The sequence below is a fragment of the Cimex lectularius genome, unplaced genomic scaffold (assembly GCF_000648675.2).
Source record: "Cimex lectularius strain Harlan isolate CLEC.00 unplaced genomic scaffold, Clec_2.1 scaffold189, whole genome shotgun sequence".
Classification (NCBI taxonomy): domain Eukaryota; kingdom Metazoa; phylum Arthropoda; class Insecta; order Hemiptera; family Cimicidae; genus Cimex; species Cimex lectularius.
This window is the reverse complement of record NW_019392780.1, coordinates 165,998-180,295: the sequence shown is the minus strand read 5'-3', so window position 1 is coordinate 180,295 and position 14,298 is coordinate 165,998. Positions and strand designations below refer to the sequence as shown.

Below are 14,298 nucleotides of genomic sequence, written 5' to 3'. Positions count from 1 at the left end.
TCATGATTGCTCAGGTGGTAGTGTTGCGGCGTATCTAGCCGATGGTCGTGGGTTCAAATCCCACTCGAGACACTGAATTTTTTATCTCAACTAAAAACCTTAATTAATTGAAAGATATTAATTGGTTAAGCGGATCACGAAAACTAGTGAATAATTCATAATACAGTAAAATCATCCATCACAAGTAATACTGAACAGTAAGAAACTTACAAAAGTTAGAAAACTGACCATACGGAACTTCACACCCTTCCATTTTATAAAAATAAAATTCAAAATGTTACTAAATCCAATTGGCAAAACAACAAAACTACGTTTCACGTTTAATTTAAAGTGACCGAATTCGGTAAAACAATGTTTAATAATATTTTACATAATTTAGAATATTGGCTGATTGGAACGGTCATCGGTCAGGCCGCTTGCCGGCAGTTCGTTCTCCTACATACACCACTGCTGCCTATATTAAAGATACAACGGTGAAGTTTGTATCTTCCTATCGTTACATTAAAGAAACCAATTCTGTTATTTTTGCAACTATATTGTATTAGTAGTTTTGCAATGATAACCGATTCAGTAATTTTTGCGATTAATAGAGCGTTAGCGTAGTTTTTGAATCTGTTGGCTGTTAGCGCCTTCAAATCGGAATTTGAAAGACGCGGGAAACGTATATCAAACCGGGAGCCGAAGGCCTGTCTGGAAGGCTGAGAAAGAAAGTGAAGTTGGACGCCACAAATTCTTGAAATCTTTTATATATATATTCCCATTTTATATTTTTTAAACCCGCCCGGCACTAATAAAAACAAAGTGTGAAAGTTTCATCGAAATCGGTTCAGTAGTTTTCGTTTTTGTCATTAACACACAAACGAACATTCATTTTTATATACAAAGATGAAAGGGTGCTGAAGGAATATGAGTAAGGCTAAATAGAAAAATCTAAATTTTATCAGAAGCCTAATTTAAAAAATGCTATAGCAAGAATGATAAACTATAGGATATAGAAAAGCAGTTTTCTCCATGAGTGAGATTGTTATTTTAATGTGTTTTTTTTTCTGCCAAAGCTCAACATTTTTATTGTCTTTTAAACTTCTTACTGGCGTTTAAACGTTGTTTATTTGTTCAGGAAATATCCAATTACTCTGTAAACCGGAACATTGTCATATTCTTCACCGGAGTTGGCGAGGGCGGGTCGCTAATTACTGTGGAAATTACAAAAGTTGGACTTAAGATAAACAGAGCGTGGGGGTTGCGGGCTAGCGTGTCGAGGGCTGAGGGTGAGAAGGTTGGTTGTAACTTAACTTGTTGCTGTCGCCATGTTCACTTCTACCCAATGGAGTGGTTGCTCGGAGGCGGGGCGAGGCCAAGCGGACACACCCACCCCCGACACGAGATACCCTCGAGGATGTTAGAGCCGACGACAACTCAGTCGAGTCATGGTAACTGAGGAACGACGACCGTCATGATGATGACTACGACGACGGCGACGACCACTTCGCAAAAGATGTCTGAAGCGCACATCAAACGGCCTATGAACGCCTTCATGGTCTGGTCCAGGGGCCAGCGGAGGAAAATGGCACAGGAAAATCCGAAAATGCACAATTCGGAAATATCTAAAAGACTAGGCGCCGAATGGAAATTGCTCACTGAAGCGGAAAAACGTCCATTCATCGATGAAGCCAAACGATTAAGGTAACGACGACAGTGCAAAATAAACCTACCATTATCAATTCAGTAAATTAAAATACCTATTTAAAAAAATTCAATATTGCCAACAACTCAAATTTGGCTCTTCATCCAAATTGACATTCATATCTTTGCACTAATGCACTGATCTATTCCGTATCCATATGCTATACTTTTGCATCGAATGGTGTTCATAACATAGAAAATACTCGTGTTATTTCTTAAGCAGGATGAAAATGTAAGATTTCTTCTTAGGATCTGCGGTGTGATGAACCTGTAGCTTTGGCAGTTTCCAATCATTTTGGTCTGTTTATCCATTCTGTTTTGGTGTGACAAACGCGGTTCGGCACTGGTTGCCTACTAAACAGCGTGAGGCAGGACAACAGATCCATCACTGAAGATGTCGAAATGTCTAAACGCGTTAGACTGAGAGACCAAAATGATCGGAAACCACCAAAGTTACTCAAACGTTGTTCAAAAGTAAGTTTGATTTTCGTTCTACCTTCAATTTGAGGTGTCGTATTAAAGTTTCATCAAAAAAGTCTCATCTGGATAACTTCGTCAAGAAAATTACCTCTGATAATTGTTTATTCAACCAACAGATTGTCGTACAAAGAAACTTAATTTGTGAAAACGTTTCGGGTTTTGAAGGTGGCTGTTTGTCCGTTTCTTCACCAACCTCGATGGATTCTCTTTGAAAAATTAAGGATCATACGAAAAAACAACATCACACCGAGTTTTAAAATAGTTTTCTTTAGAAGCAAGTATTTCTCAATGTGAACTCATCAGAACATAAATTATGCAGACTATTCGCTTTTTGTTTTTAATAATTTCAATACGATTTGACAAATAATAGTGACACGAGGACCTCAAATTTTACTTAGATGATTATTAATAGTACATTAATTATTTTTATTACAGGTCGAGGGCAAAAACAAAAGACAAAAACCAACATTTAAATCACCAAAGTAAATGTCACTTTTTTCTAAAAATGAGTTTTAAAAAATTAAATTACAATGATAAATAAATAAATTGGTTTTTGGTTGTAGAATTTGGAGGAAATTTCGTTTTTCGAAAAACAATGTACGGAAGAAATTTTTTGCGAACGGTTGCTCCAAAAATAAACCTGTTGAATTCAGGGTCAAAAGCCTTTCAAAATATTTACATTGATGAGTACCTTGCCATTTGAATTAGTAAAGGCTTATTCGTATCTTAGAGTTAGATCAAAACTTTTTGGTTGCCTAGTTGAAAAACTAGGCATAAATAAAAGTTTACGTGTCTCGAGATTTTTCCCGAAAAAGCATCAATACAATACAAAAATAAGAAGGAACAGAAGTTAAACTTAACCTGTATATTGTAAGATATTAATATATAAACAAAAAGTTGCTCGAAAAGTCTGTGAGGGAAGAGAGAGTGAGAGAGAAAGAGAGAGAGGGAGAGAGAGAGAGTGAATGGAAAGAGAAATAGTGTGAGAGAGAAAAAGAGGTAAGTGAGGTAGTAAAAGGCAAAGAAAGAGAAAACAATAAGAGGAGTTGAGAAATTTTATAAAGGTAACGTTAATTCTTAATAATTGAACATTTTGACCGACTTCACGACCAGCTACATTATTTTTCAAAAAAAAAAAAACTTGATAATTTCTTTTCTCAGCTATATCAAAATAAATATTGTTGCAAACAAATTTTTAAATATATGCAAAATCAAGGAATTTTTCAGTTGAGCCTTTTTTTATCTGCACTTATTTTTATGATAAAATATGAAAAATGAAATACCACCATTACTGTAAAATAAAATAAAAATCACACAGATCAGTGATGAAGGTAAAATTTTAAATCAACAAAACTAAGAACTTTTGATGGCTCCTTCATTCGTAGGTTTTGATGGCAATCCAATGTTTTAAAATGATATAGTTATTTATTCAGAAATCGTGAGATGCGGTCTGGTGTGATGTAGGTTTCAGAAAAACATTTTCTTTATCGTGTCAACGTTTCGATCTTTATTGAGATCATCTTCAGGGCTCAAAGTGTTGCACTCTCAACACGTCACGCAAGAATGGCACAATTACATAGAAGACACTTTCAGCCCTGAAGATGATCTCAATAAAGATCGAAACGTTGGCACGATAAAGAAAATGTTTTTCTGAAAATTCACTAATTTCGTGGTCCGCTTGACCAATTTTTCTGAAACCTAAATCATACCAGACCGCATCTCACGATTTCTGAATAATTATCAATTAACGGTCACTAATCACCACACAAATATGGTTATTGTTATGTAAATATATTACTACTGACAAATGAAAAAGACCAGATATTGAAATATCAAAATAAGTCGCAACTTAAACCAAAAACATATACAGCAACCGACTAAGTCAGATAAGTTTGTAACAAATTACCTTTAAAAATCTACTTTTTCTAAGTTGTAGAATAATTCAAATAGTTACATTATTTATTAAATAAAAAAAAGTGTCGTAACGAAATGAAGACTTAAAATCATAAACAATAAAACAAAATTTGAAAACATTGTACACAAATAATGAATTAATATTTCAAATAAATATAATAATTAATCTAATTTGTCATTCATGCGTAATAAAGCGTAGGATTTGTTTCTGGTGTCTGTGTCAGTGGTAGTGATAAAAAAATCTATGCATTGGATTTTTTTTGCAATTGACACCATGATCACAGACCATGGTGAGGGTAACTGTCCAATCACGGATCCTATTGTGTCACGGTCACCCGTTCCATTGTCACAAGGATATTCACAATCAAAGGCCAACCCTTGAACAAAAGTGTAATTAGTGGGCAAAACTTAAGTTTAGATTGTTCAAGAGTTCAAAAATAGAACGGATAGGCAAAAAATGTTCGAATGAAACTATGTTTTATACTAGAGTTTTCCCACCTGCATTTAAGAAGTAGTCTTTTCCGCCTTTACTTTCTCCCTTTAAATGTTTTTCAGTCCCTAAAGCTGGTGTTTACTTATGATTAGTTCAATTACATAAAATTATTCTTTAAATAATGACATTATATAAAGCGTCCCAAGTTGTTAAGCTGTAATATTTGGTGTTTCTATCCTTGTTCTCTACATCTCGGAAATTTTTCATTATTCTTCGTAACTTAATTTACTATGTACAATAACTAAATTGACTTTCAATTTCGTCATACCTAACAAAATAATGGGCAAACAACAACCGATTAAGAATAGGCCATGCTAGGTTGACAGACGGACACTTACTTTTGGGCCAAAGACCGTATTTTTGTCGGGCATGAAGAGAAACTGTGCTAGACTTTAATCACCCTAATTAAAGTGTGTATAAACCAAGTTGAAAGGTGTAATGTCCTGGCTCGATATATAGAGCGTGTAGCAATGCCATCTAATGTGAGATTGGATTCGAATCGGTAGCGAGTATCCAGGCCCCCGGTTTCTTCGAGGAAACAGAGTTCTTTTGTAATGATAATTTTGTTCCCCTAGCGTGTGTTGAGAGAGAATGTATTTATTATCGTGAATGTGTAGTGTTACATGGCGGAATGATGGTTGATCATCACATCAATCATCGACTGTGTTCCACATGATTGAAGGGTGTCATACTTTCGTTTTTTGTAGAAAGCGAATAGGAATACCATTGAGAATTTAGAGAATGGTAGCGAGTCTCTTAGTCTTCTGTTCCAATTTTTAGAGGATACAAGGACATTTTCGTATTAGATATAATTTGTGTTAAAACTGTGCTAAATTAGATGTGTCACGTTCATGTCTGTTAAAAAGTCCGACGGCGGATCATTGAGAAATAATCGACCCCAATCCTGCAGTTAGTTAGGTTTTTATATGTGTAAAAAGTGATGGAAGAATATCGATTTATAATGGTATATAAAAAAGAACGAACGTGACATATCAGAAGAAATGAGCTTATGTAAATTAAGTAAGGAAAATAGATTAAAAGAATATGGATCACCACTTAGTTCTTCACCTGTTTTGGCGTGTTTTTACGATAAGTTATCTTTTTAGCATTTTCATGAGATAATTTTCATTTTTTAACTAATCGAGCTTTGTTGTACCAACGAGGCTTTATGAGATTGGTACAAGGTACAAGTTGACCGTCAACCCTTAATGGTTAACAGACGTATTTTGTACGCTTGTAAAAGGCGATTCTAAAAGGATAAATGCCTGTTTTATTAAGAATAAATCCTTACAACAATGGTGTTGAAGGCAATTTTACTAGTATGATCTCAATTAATTGCCAAGCCTTTGTGTTGTTTTATGTCTGGTCTATGCGTTATATCAGTTCTAAAGAACAACCAAGATGCATTCAACTTGGTACTTAAATGGGAAAATTTACAACGCTTTACTAAGAAATTTGTCAAAAGAAAAGAACAATTAATTTGAGTGATTATCGCCAATTTATTCGCCTCTCAGTTAACATTTCTAATTTCATTTATTATTGTATTCTCATACTTCAACGTTAAAAATCTTCTTATACAACAATTCATTTTGTAGATGCTATTTTTTTTTTTTTCCAAAGCAAGGAGGTACTTATAATTTATCCAACTTCCGAAATCAAAACTTCCTTTTATAACTTATGTTATGAATATTTTGAATATTCATAGGGCAAGAGAAAACAGGTTGAAAATGTTTGAGGTGAATAAATAAATTGAAAAATTACGTCGGCCTATACGATTTTGATTTTCAAAACTCAATATAGTTGACTTTTGTTGTCCATCAGCTATTCAAGAATTGATCAAAGAATCAATTCCATCAACAATTTATTATTGTTTTCTCATACTTCAACGTTTAAAATCTTCTTATACATAGGAGACAATTCATTTTGTAGATGCCAATTTTTTATTGTTTTTCAAAGCAAGGAGGTACTTTATGTCTGGTCTAAGCGTTATATCAGTTCTAAAGAAAAACTAAGATGCATTCAACTTGGTACATAAATGGGAAAATTGACAACCCTTTACTAAGAAATTTGTCAAAAGAATTTGTTTTATCCAACAAAAGTTAGTCCATCAGCTATTCAAGAATTGATCAAAGAATCAATTCCATCAACAATTTATTATTGTTTTCTCATACTTTAACGTTAAAAATTAATTAGACAATTTATTTTCTAGGTGCTATTTTTTTCCATCCAAAATGAAAACTTCCTTTTATAACTTGTGTTATTAATATATTGAATAATTATAGGGCATTAGAGAACAGGATGAAAATGCTTGTCTTTGTCTACAATCTACAAAATAGTCCAATTGTAAATTCGAAAAAAATCTCTTTAGTTACAGCTCTATTAGCCTAGGGGGGTAAAGGCCCGTAAGAAATGTTATTGATAAAACGGTGAAGGAAGCAAGCACAGCGTGATGAAGTGTATATTGCGTATGGGTACCGTCATCCCTAACCGATTCCACTTGGATAGAAGGGGGAAGTGTTTAAACTCGGCTTGAATTCTTGAATCTTTGCTTCGCAAAAAGATTTCTCCGGGGCAAAACGGATATAATAAATGCTGACGGCTATTAGATAAATATTAAACAACATTTATGTTAATTGTCTGTACGTAATTTCTTTCAAACACATCAAAAATTCAATATGACGTGTATGTAAATTTCTTTCTATACTGACTTACGAGTTATATGTGGTATATAGTACATGGTAAATATGCTACACAACTCGAAAATCAATTGCACATTCTGTAATTATGGTAAACTACGCCTTTATTAGGCCAAATGAAAGTTATGTGTAAGAATAGATAAAAATATCAAAGAAGAATTCCGGTATTGTTGAGAAAAAGCCCATTTGTAATACTTTAGGTTGGAATCCAGGACCGTGGTTTGATGAGATTGTTAGGCTCGTCTCACACTGGAACTGTCTACGTACGGCTGTGACTACGAGCAACTAAGCTGTACGACTTGATCTTATGTTGTAGTTGACATTATGTATTATGTGTAGGTTTTGCAAACATTTTAAATAGATGAGGAGGTTAGTTGAAGCAGTAGTTAGTTGATGAAACGAAGAAAAAGAAATTCACGAAAAATGGAATTGGCTGAAATTTCACCAATAGAAATAAAACAGCGCAATTAAATACTAATTTACTTCAAACTACTAATCACTCAAGATTTAACATTCGTATAACGAATTAAACGAGGCCTTAGGTCGGGCCTTGAATGCAAACCTTCCAGACTGCTGGTATCCATTCGCAGGTCTGACGTGAACGCATTAGTCGCCCGCTTAAGTAGCTCTTAGTGATGATTCATCTGTTTCAATTTTCTAGGTTGGGAAAGTTGGTGCGAAGTGTGCGGACAATCAAACATGATACACAGTCGGTTATTTTTTTTAATTTTTTTTTTACGAGAATATATCAAGGCTGTAGGTACCCTCGGGGTCCGGTGTTTATGAAAAAAAGCCCATTTGTAAGAAAGAAAGTATGCCGCTGGTTTCAACTCCTTATCCGCCACTGATTCTTTTAAACAATAGTCGCTCGCTTATGTAGCTTTTACTGATGATTCATCTGGTTTAATTTTCTAGGTTGGGAAAGTTGGTGCGAAGTGTGCGGATGATCAAACATTACACACATTCGGTTCCATTATGAAGTCACTCTTAACTTCCTCTCACATTGGTACCGACTACAACCGATTTTTGAACATCCAACTTCACACGAGCACTCCCAACCTAGGGAAACCCTCTCAGATTTGAACCGAACTAATCTTGTATACACGTACGCAAACTGGGAATTTTTCCGGACACGTAACGCCACACATCTAAGAAGAATAGAATTTCATTGAAACTTTATCTTTTTACAAACTTTATAAAATTCAATATAACTTATTTTTGTTTTTTATGTATTTATTCTTGAATAAGTGCACGGACAAAAATGTTCGGATATTCCGTATGTAATACAGATTTTCCCATTGGTGCCGTAAATATATCCTCGCAGAATTACAAAAAATTAATTGCAGCCACCATTTATCTATATTGTTTAAAACCTCATTGACTTAAATTTACTAATTTATGATGTTAATATTTTTACGTATTCATACTTATAGTACAAAGGGATACTCTTTAGTACTCTTTCTATTTTTTTTCCAAGAATATCAAGGCTGTAAGTACCCTGTGGGGTGGGGGGTGTTTTTGAAAAAAGTCCATTTGTATGTATGAAAATATGCCGCTGGATTCAACTCCTTAACTGCCACTGATTCTTTTAAGTCAAGATATTATTTTAAAATATCTAAATCGATGTAAAACAATTTAGCAAAAAATAATTTCAATAGCACGTCAACCAAAACCACTATTGACGTACCAACCAAATCTGTTCCAATGTGAGCGCTAATATCGGACGAGTAAGTTGTCCGTAGTCGCAATCGGATGAAGTCGTTTAGACCAGCCTTACGGTCATGAGTCGCCTTGTCAACGCTCGACCGTGGAGCCATTGAAACGCACGATAAATGGTTATTTCAGAAAAAAAGTTACTGTTTAACTTCATAACTTGCTTAAAATTTGAGTTAAATAATGTGCAAATCAAGGGAACGTTGTATGTAATGCACACACGCGAATAGAATTTGTATTTGGTAATGTGATTTCCTACGATATTTTAAAAATTAATTTACTCAAGGTTTTGGGATTTTCAATTGTGGACCCTACACGTAGATAATAAAATATTTTTACAATTTTTATTGTGTAACATGGATTTTTTAAACTATTTTTTTAAATACATTTTATTATGTTTCGTGGTACGACCAAATAAATTCTTTTCAATTTAGTAAAGTTTTGGTTGAGATAAATAGATTTTTTTTATTTATAATTTGTGTTTTTTAACTTTTACATTCTTTTCCATTCCAGCGCAGGAAATTTATTTAAAAATATATGAAATGTGTTTTAAAAACCTACAAATCATAAAATATTTTTATTTGGAATAATATATTGAATCTGAGAATATATACGGAGCATATTATAAGTCGGTTAAAAATCGTATGAAATTTTACAAACTGTCCTTGCTAAAGAACTTAATCGTTCACTGGCCTCGTCGCATTTACAAAATGACATAAACAATTTCACTACGCAACAATATTTACATTTACAACAACTCTCTTTATTAATCTTTCAATCGGATGATTTCATTATATAAAGCTTTTGTGAAAACAACAGCAGATACTTAAAAAGAAAATTGATCATTACAAGTCTTCAATCATAAACTAAACCGTTTAAAAGGCTGTTAATGAACCTTAAGCCACACATTGCACTTTAGAAGTAACAAAACCCATTGCCAAAATTTGACTGATGCTTCTATTCATGCCCTATAAATAAAAGGAAACCCAATTCAGAGATGCATGTTTCAATTTGGCCCATCCTAAATTTTAAAAAAAGCTTATATTCAGTTTTGTGTCATGCATTACGATAAACACTTATGTTAATTGAGTGAAAGACGTGTTATCAAACTTGTATTGTTATCCAAGTCGACAATGATGTCTCGAGTGGTTTGAAAAAAAATTGACAATATGTTTCAAGAATTTCCAGGCATAACAAGAAATTATTAACCATCGAAGATAAGTGATTCCTGTCAACCTATTTTCCCCCTTTTATCATTACGGTTAGCGTTTAAGCCCTTAATATTAATTAAAATCATGTCAAGCGATAGTATTATTGCACAAAGATTTCTAGTAAACAATACAGCTACTGTGGCATCATAATAATTTTTATCGATTAAAGGTATATTGTAAATCCAACACTTAGCTTTTTCCACGCTTAGCTTATTTTGGCATTTTAATCGAAATTGAATATATTTGTTGGCCAAATATTCACTTTAATTATTTTTTTTCATAATCCGCCCAAAATACGCGACGAGAGCAATTGCGTATCAAACAACATGAAAATTAGGTTGGTGGGTGAAGGATTTTGACCCAACTTTTTTAGGTGATTCTACATTCGAAAATATGTGACACGCATACGCCACTTCTTGTGAATTGAACCTGGTTTAGCCAAAAAAATTGAAAATGAAAATTTTCTGTTAGTTAATATTTTTACGTCACCTTACTATTTGCTCCAATCAACTACGTGAATATATTATTTTACAGCATTTTTTATGCACATTGCAGTAAAAATATAGTAAACCAAATATTTTAAAGAAAACTAGGACATATATATTTTCGTGAAACTAATATGAAATTTCGTTGTACCACCTCTAAAGACCTCTAGATATAAATTTTTGTTTGAATTTAAATTTATCAATTTTTTGACCTCAAAATTTGTTCCAATTTTTGAGAACTCGTTGTCTGAATATATGATTGAAACGTTAAGGAGGTACATAATAAAATTCTTTTTCAACTAGCTAGGTACATTACGGTGTAGCTACTTAACAATTAAATCAGTTGTTAAATTTAATTTAAAACAAACAAATTACAAACATTTCAATTTAATTCAAAATTTAGCCATTTAAAAACAGTAGTTCCTTGCCCAGGCAGTGATGCCATTCGAGTCTCAAAATAATGGGATAAATATTTTCTGTAAGTATTTGCGGATGAATTAGCTTTTATTTTTGCTCAAAGTGGTTTCGTGAAATCTCTCGGGGTTGAGAATTGTGAGCCATCTTTCTTTTCAAAAAATAGGATAATTAATAATTCTGTAAAATCGTATATTAACATAGTTGATTTTGGAAAGTAGAATAGGGAAATAAAAATATTTAAAAAACCGGAAAATTTCGACTATCAAAATTGTTTTGGTAAAACCAGGCGAAATTCACAAGAAATGGTGGACACGTGCTCCATATTTTGGAGTGTAGAATCACCTAAACAAGTTGGGTCGAAATCCTTGGCCGACCAAGCTGGTCGTTGGTAAATCATTTTCTTTTCCGCACATTGTGGTCACAAAATGTGCTGCAATATTAAAAACAAGTAATAATAGCGTAATAAATGCGTATGGATACATATAACCAACCACACGTGGTATATCTCCATTTTGCAGTGTGAATGTATTTATTAGCGTGGGTGATGAGGTATGTCTGGTTGTGACTATGGCTGAATGTCGAGTAGCTCACAGGCCCGCCAAATTAGTTTATGTAATTATATATTTGTTGTGTGATGTGAGGGACAGGTCACCGCTATCAAGGTTATCTGCCGAGATGCTGCGACCTCTCCAATGTGAATGTATTTATTAGCCTGAATGTTTTATGTAAATGAACGTGGATGTCGAGTACTCCACAAGCCCGTCAAAAGGAAATTAGTGGCTGAATGAAATTCTATACATACTGTATGAATGTATTTATTAGCACGAATGGAAAGAAGTCGATAGGTATATGACTATCTTACCGACTTTTTTGTTGTAGGGACCTCTGTCGTGCACCTGTACTCTGAGCCCTGTCAACTGTGGATTAGGTAATGATTTTCTTAGCGTGAGTGGGTATTGTTAGTGGGTCTGTAAATATTGCAAGTATTTTTAACAAACGTGTGGGATGGTAGGAACGAGCAACAAAACACTCCTCTGGTTGGTCGGTAGGAAACAAAATTAAAAGAAGAGATATAGTGAATGAGAAAGAGATAAAGTTGAAATGAAACAAAGAAAAATGCAAGAAGCTATACGTAAGGTGCCGGCAATGACCCTAGTATTTAGCCTGCCGGGAGAAATAAAAAAAAATCGTCGGCGATAAGTACTCGATATTGAGCTATTATTATTTTCTAAATGTAAAATATGGGATACTAACCCGAAACTCAAATCGCTCGATTTTTGCAGTGCACTGCCGGTCGCACGAGTCGAATTCAACTTTAACAAAGAAAGAACGTAAAACAGTTAAAATCACACAGAACATGAAAAACTGAACAATATCTGTTGTGGTGTGAATGCTCAATTATAAAGCAAACTTCTTCTCTTGTTTTGAAGTTTTATTCAGGCAACCGAAAGGCTCATTGTCTAAAACAATTTAGAACAAAAGGTTTTAATCATGGGTAGAGTGCCTTTTTGTAATCAGTACGTCTTCAGTGAGTGGTGCATACTTGAAAGCAAGAAATAGTAGTATGAATTTAGGTAGGTATTATTTATGTATTGATAATTATGAACTCATCGCTGGGTCTTTGGACTATAAACGGAAAATTCTTCGTTCTTCGCGCATCTTTGTCACTGAGTTCATCATATTTTGTCCTCTACTTTCTTAACTTGCCAACCTCTCGAAGGCTCCTCAAGTTGTCAAATTATTATTAAAATAACAGTAAAACCGAAACACATAATAAATACTCCCGCAAAGCACGAGCGAGATACTGGATTTTCCGACGACGACGATATATTTTAAACTCCATTAACAAGATGTCAGATCACATTAACTCCCCCTGAGTACTCCATATTCCTTGAACGAATTGAAAACCTCCATTCGCGCTAATAAATTAACTTCACTCTCCATAAAACACATATTCATCCCTGAGTGCTCGATATTTCTGGGGTGGTATTACACCGTCCATTCACGCTAATAAATTACTTTCACTCTCGATACTCCTCCAGGTAGGGGATAATGCCCTCATTCACGCTTATAATTTACATTCACACCATAACACACAACACACAAGCAAAACTTAGATTTTACTCTTAGAAAGAAAATCTATTTAAAAACAACTGATGACTAAAATATTTTCTCATGAGTCATTTGTACTGCAAGTTTCCCTTATAAATCTGATAAAATTATGTTTTCTCCCCGTGTTTCTCTTAGTATCAGTAATAAATTATAATCCAATACTTAAATAGAAATTAAGTTATCTTTTTTGCCCCTTTATTGAAATACTGATTACTTCAAGTGTATGACAAATACTCCAAACAACTACTTTGAGAACAATTTATTATATCTAGTCAATAAAATTTAAACTAACCGTGTTTCCTTGTTCAAAACATTTCGATTCGGATAATAATCAAGTAATATTCGACGGAAATGAAATGATTGTGTTGAGTAAATTAGGGGAGATAGGCTTTCATAGACCAAGGTTTTTAATCTTAATGTTTTGTGGCAAAAATTGGGCCCATAGAAATTTAATTATTAGTATACTAATGTTGGGATGTTCTTTTGGTACCCATCGGAGAAAAAAATTTCTTTTTGAACACAATATTTCCAACTCTCAAAGGGAGATAAGTGGAGAATAGTAGAGTGGGTTTGAAGGGCTGGCTGTTATACAGATAAGAGGAGACAATTGATTAGCCGCCATAACCCAGCGTGGGGTGTGCTTCAGCCCCCTTTTGGATTAAATGAAGATATTATGGCCCATAAAGAGACGTCATTGTCCTACTCACGCCCCAACACTTACTCCGGATTAATCAGAATTGATTTTTTTCTTCAACCCCAGACCGAGCCGTAACAAATTGCGCCCCTCGTCGCCTCCCTGACATCCCTTTATCTATGTTTGTATGTTTGTTTTGACACTCGTCGCCATGCGGTTTGCTTTTCATACCGTGGGAATCATTGAAAATATAGAGATAAGGGAAAATGAATAATTTTTGATTTCGTGGAATTGGAATGTGCAGTCGTAGGGGTCGATGCCAGCACATGAAACATTATTTTGGGTTGCCAGGAAAATAATGCAGGTTTTCTTTCAATACCCCTCTATATAATGCACGGTTTACGTTTGATGGATGATTCTTTTGTACGAATGTTAACACTTTTTAATCCTCTTTCTAACA

At 34.0% G+C, this 14,298-nt stretch overlaps 1 protein-coding gene across 1 annotated transcript in view; it reads left to right on the top strand.

The window, feature by feature from the left end:
- Nucleotides 1-1,367: 1,367 nt before the first annotated feature.
- The window catches only part of LOC106666958 (transcription factor SOX-21-like), a 28,130-nt gene continuing 15,199 nt past the window's right edge, over nt 1,368-14,298 (top strand). Inside the window, exon 1 of the mRNA XM_014394507.2 lies at nt 1,368-1,683. Coding sequence (XP_014249993.1) covers nt 1,454-1,683 — 230 coding nt within the window. The 5' untranslated portion in view covers nt 1,368-1,453. The remainder of the gene's footprint in view (nt 1,684-14,298) is intronic.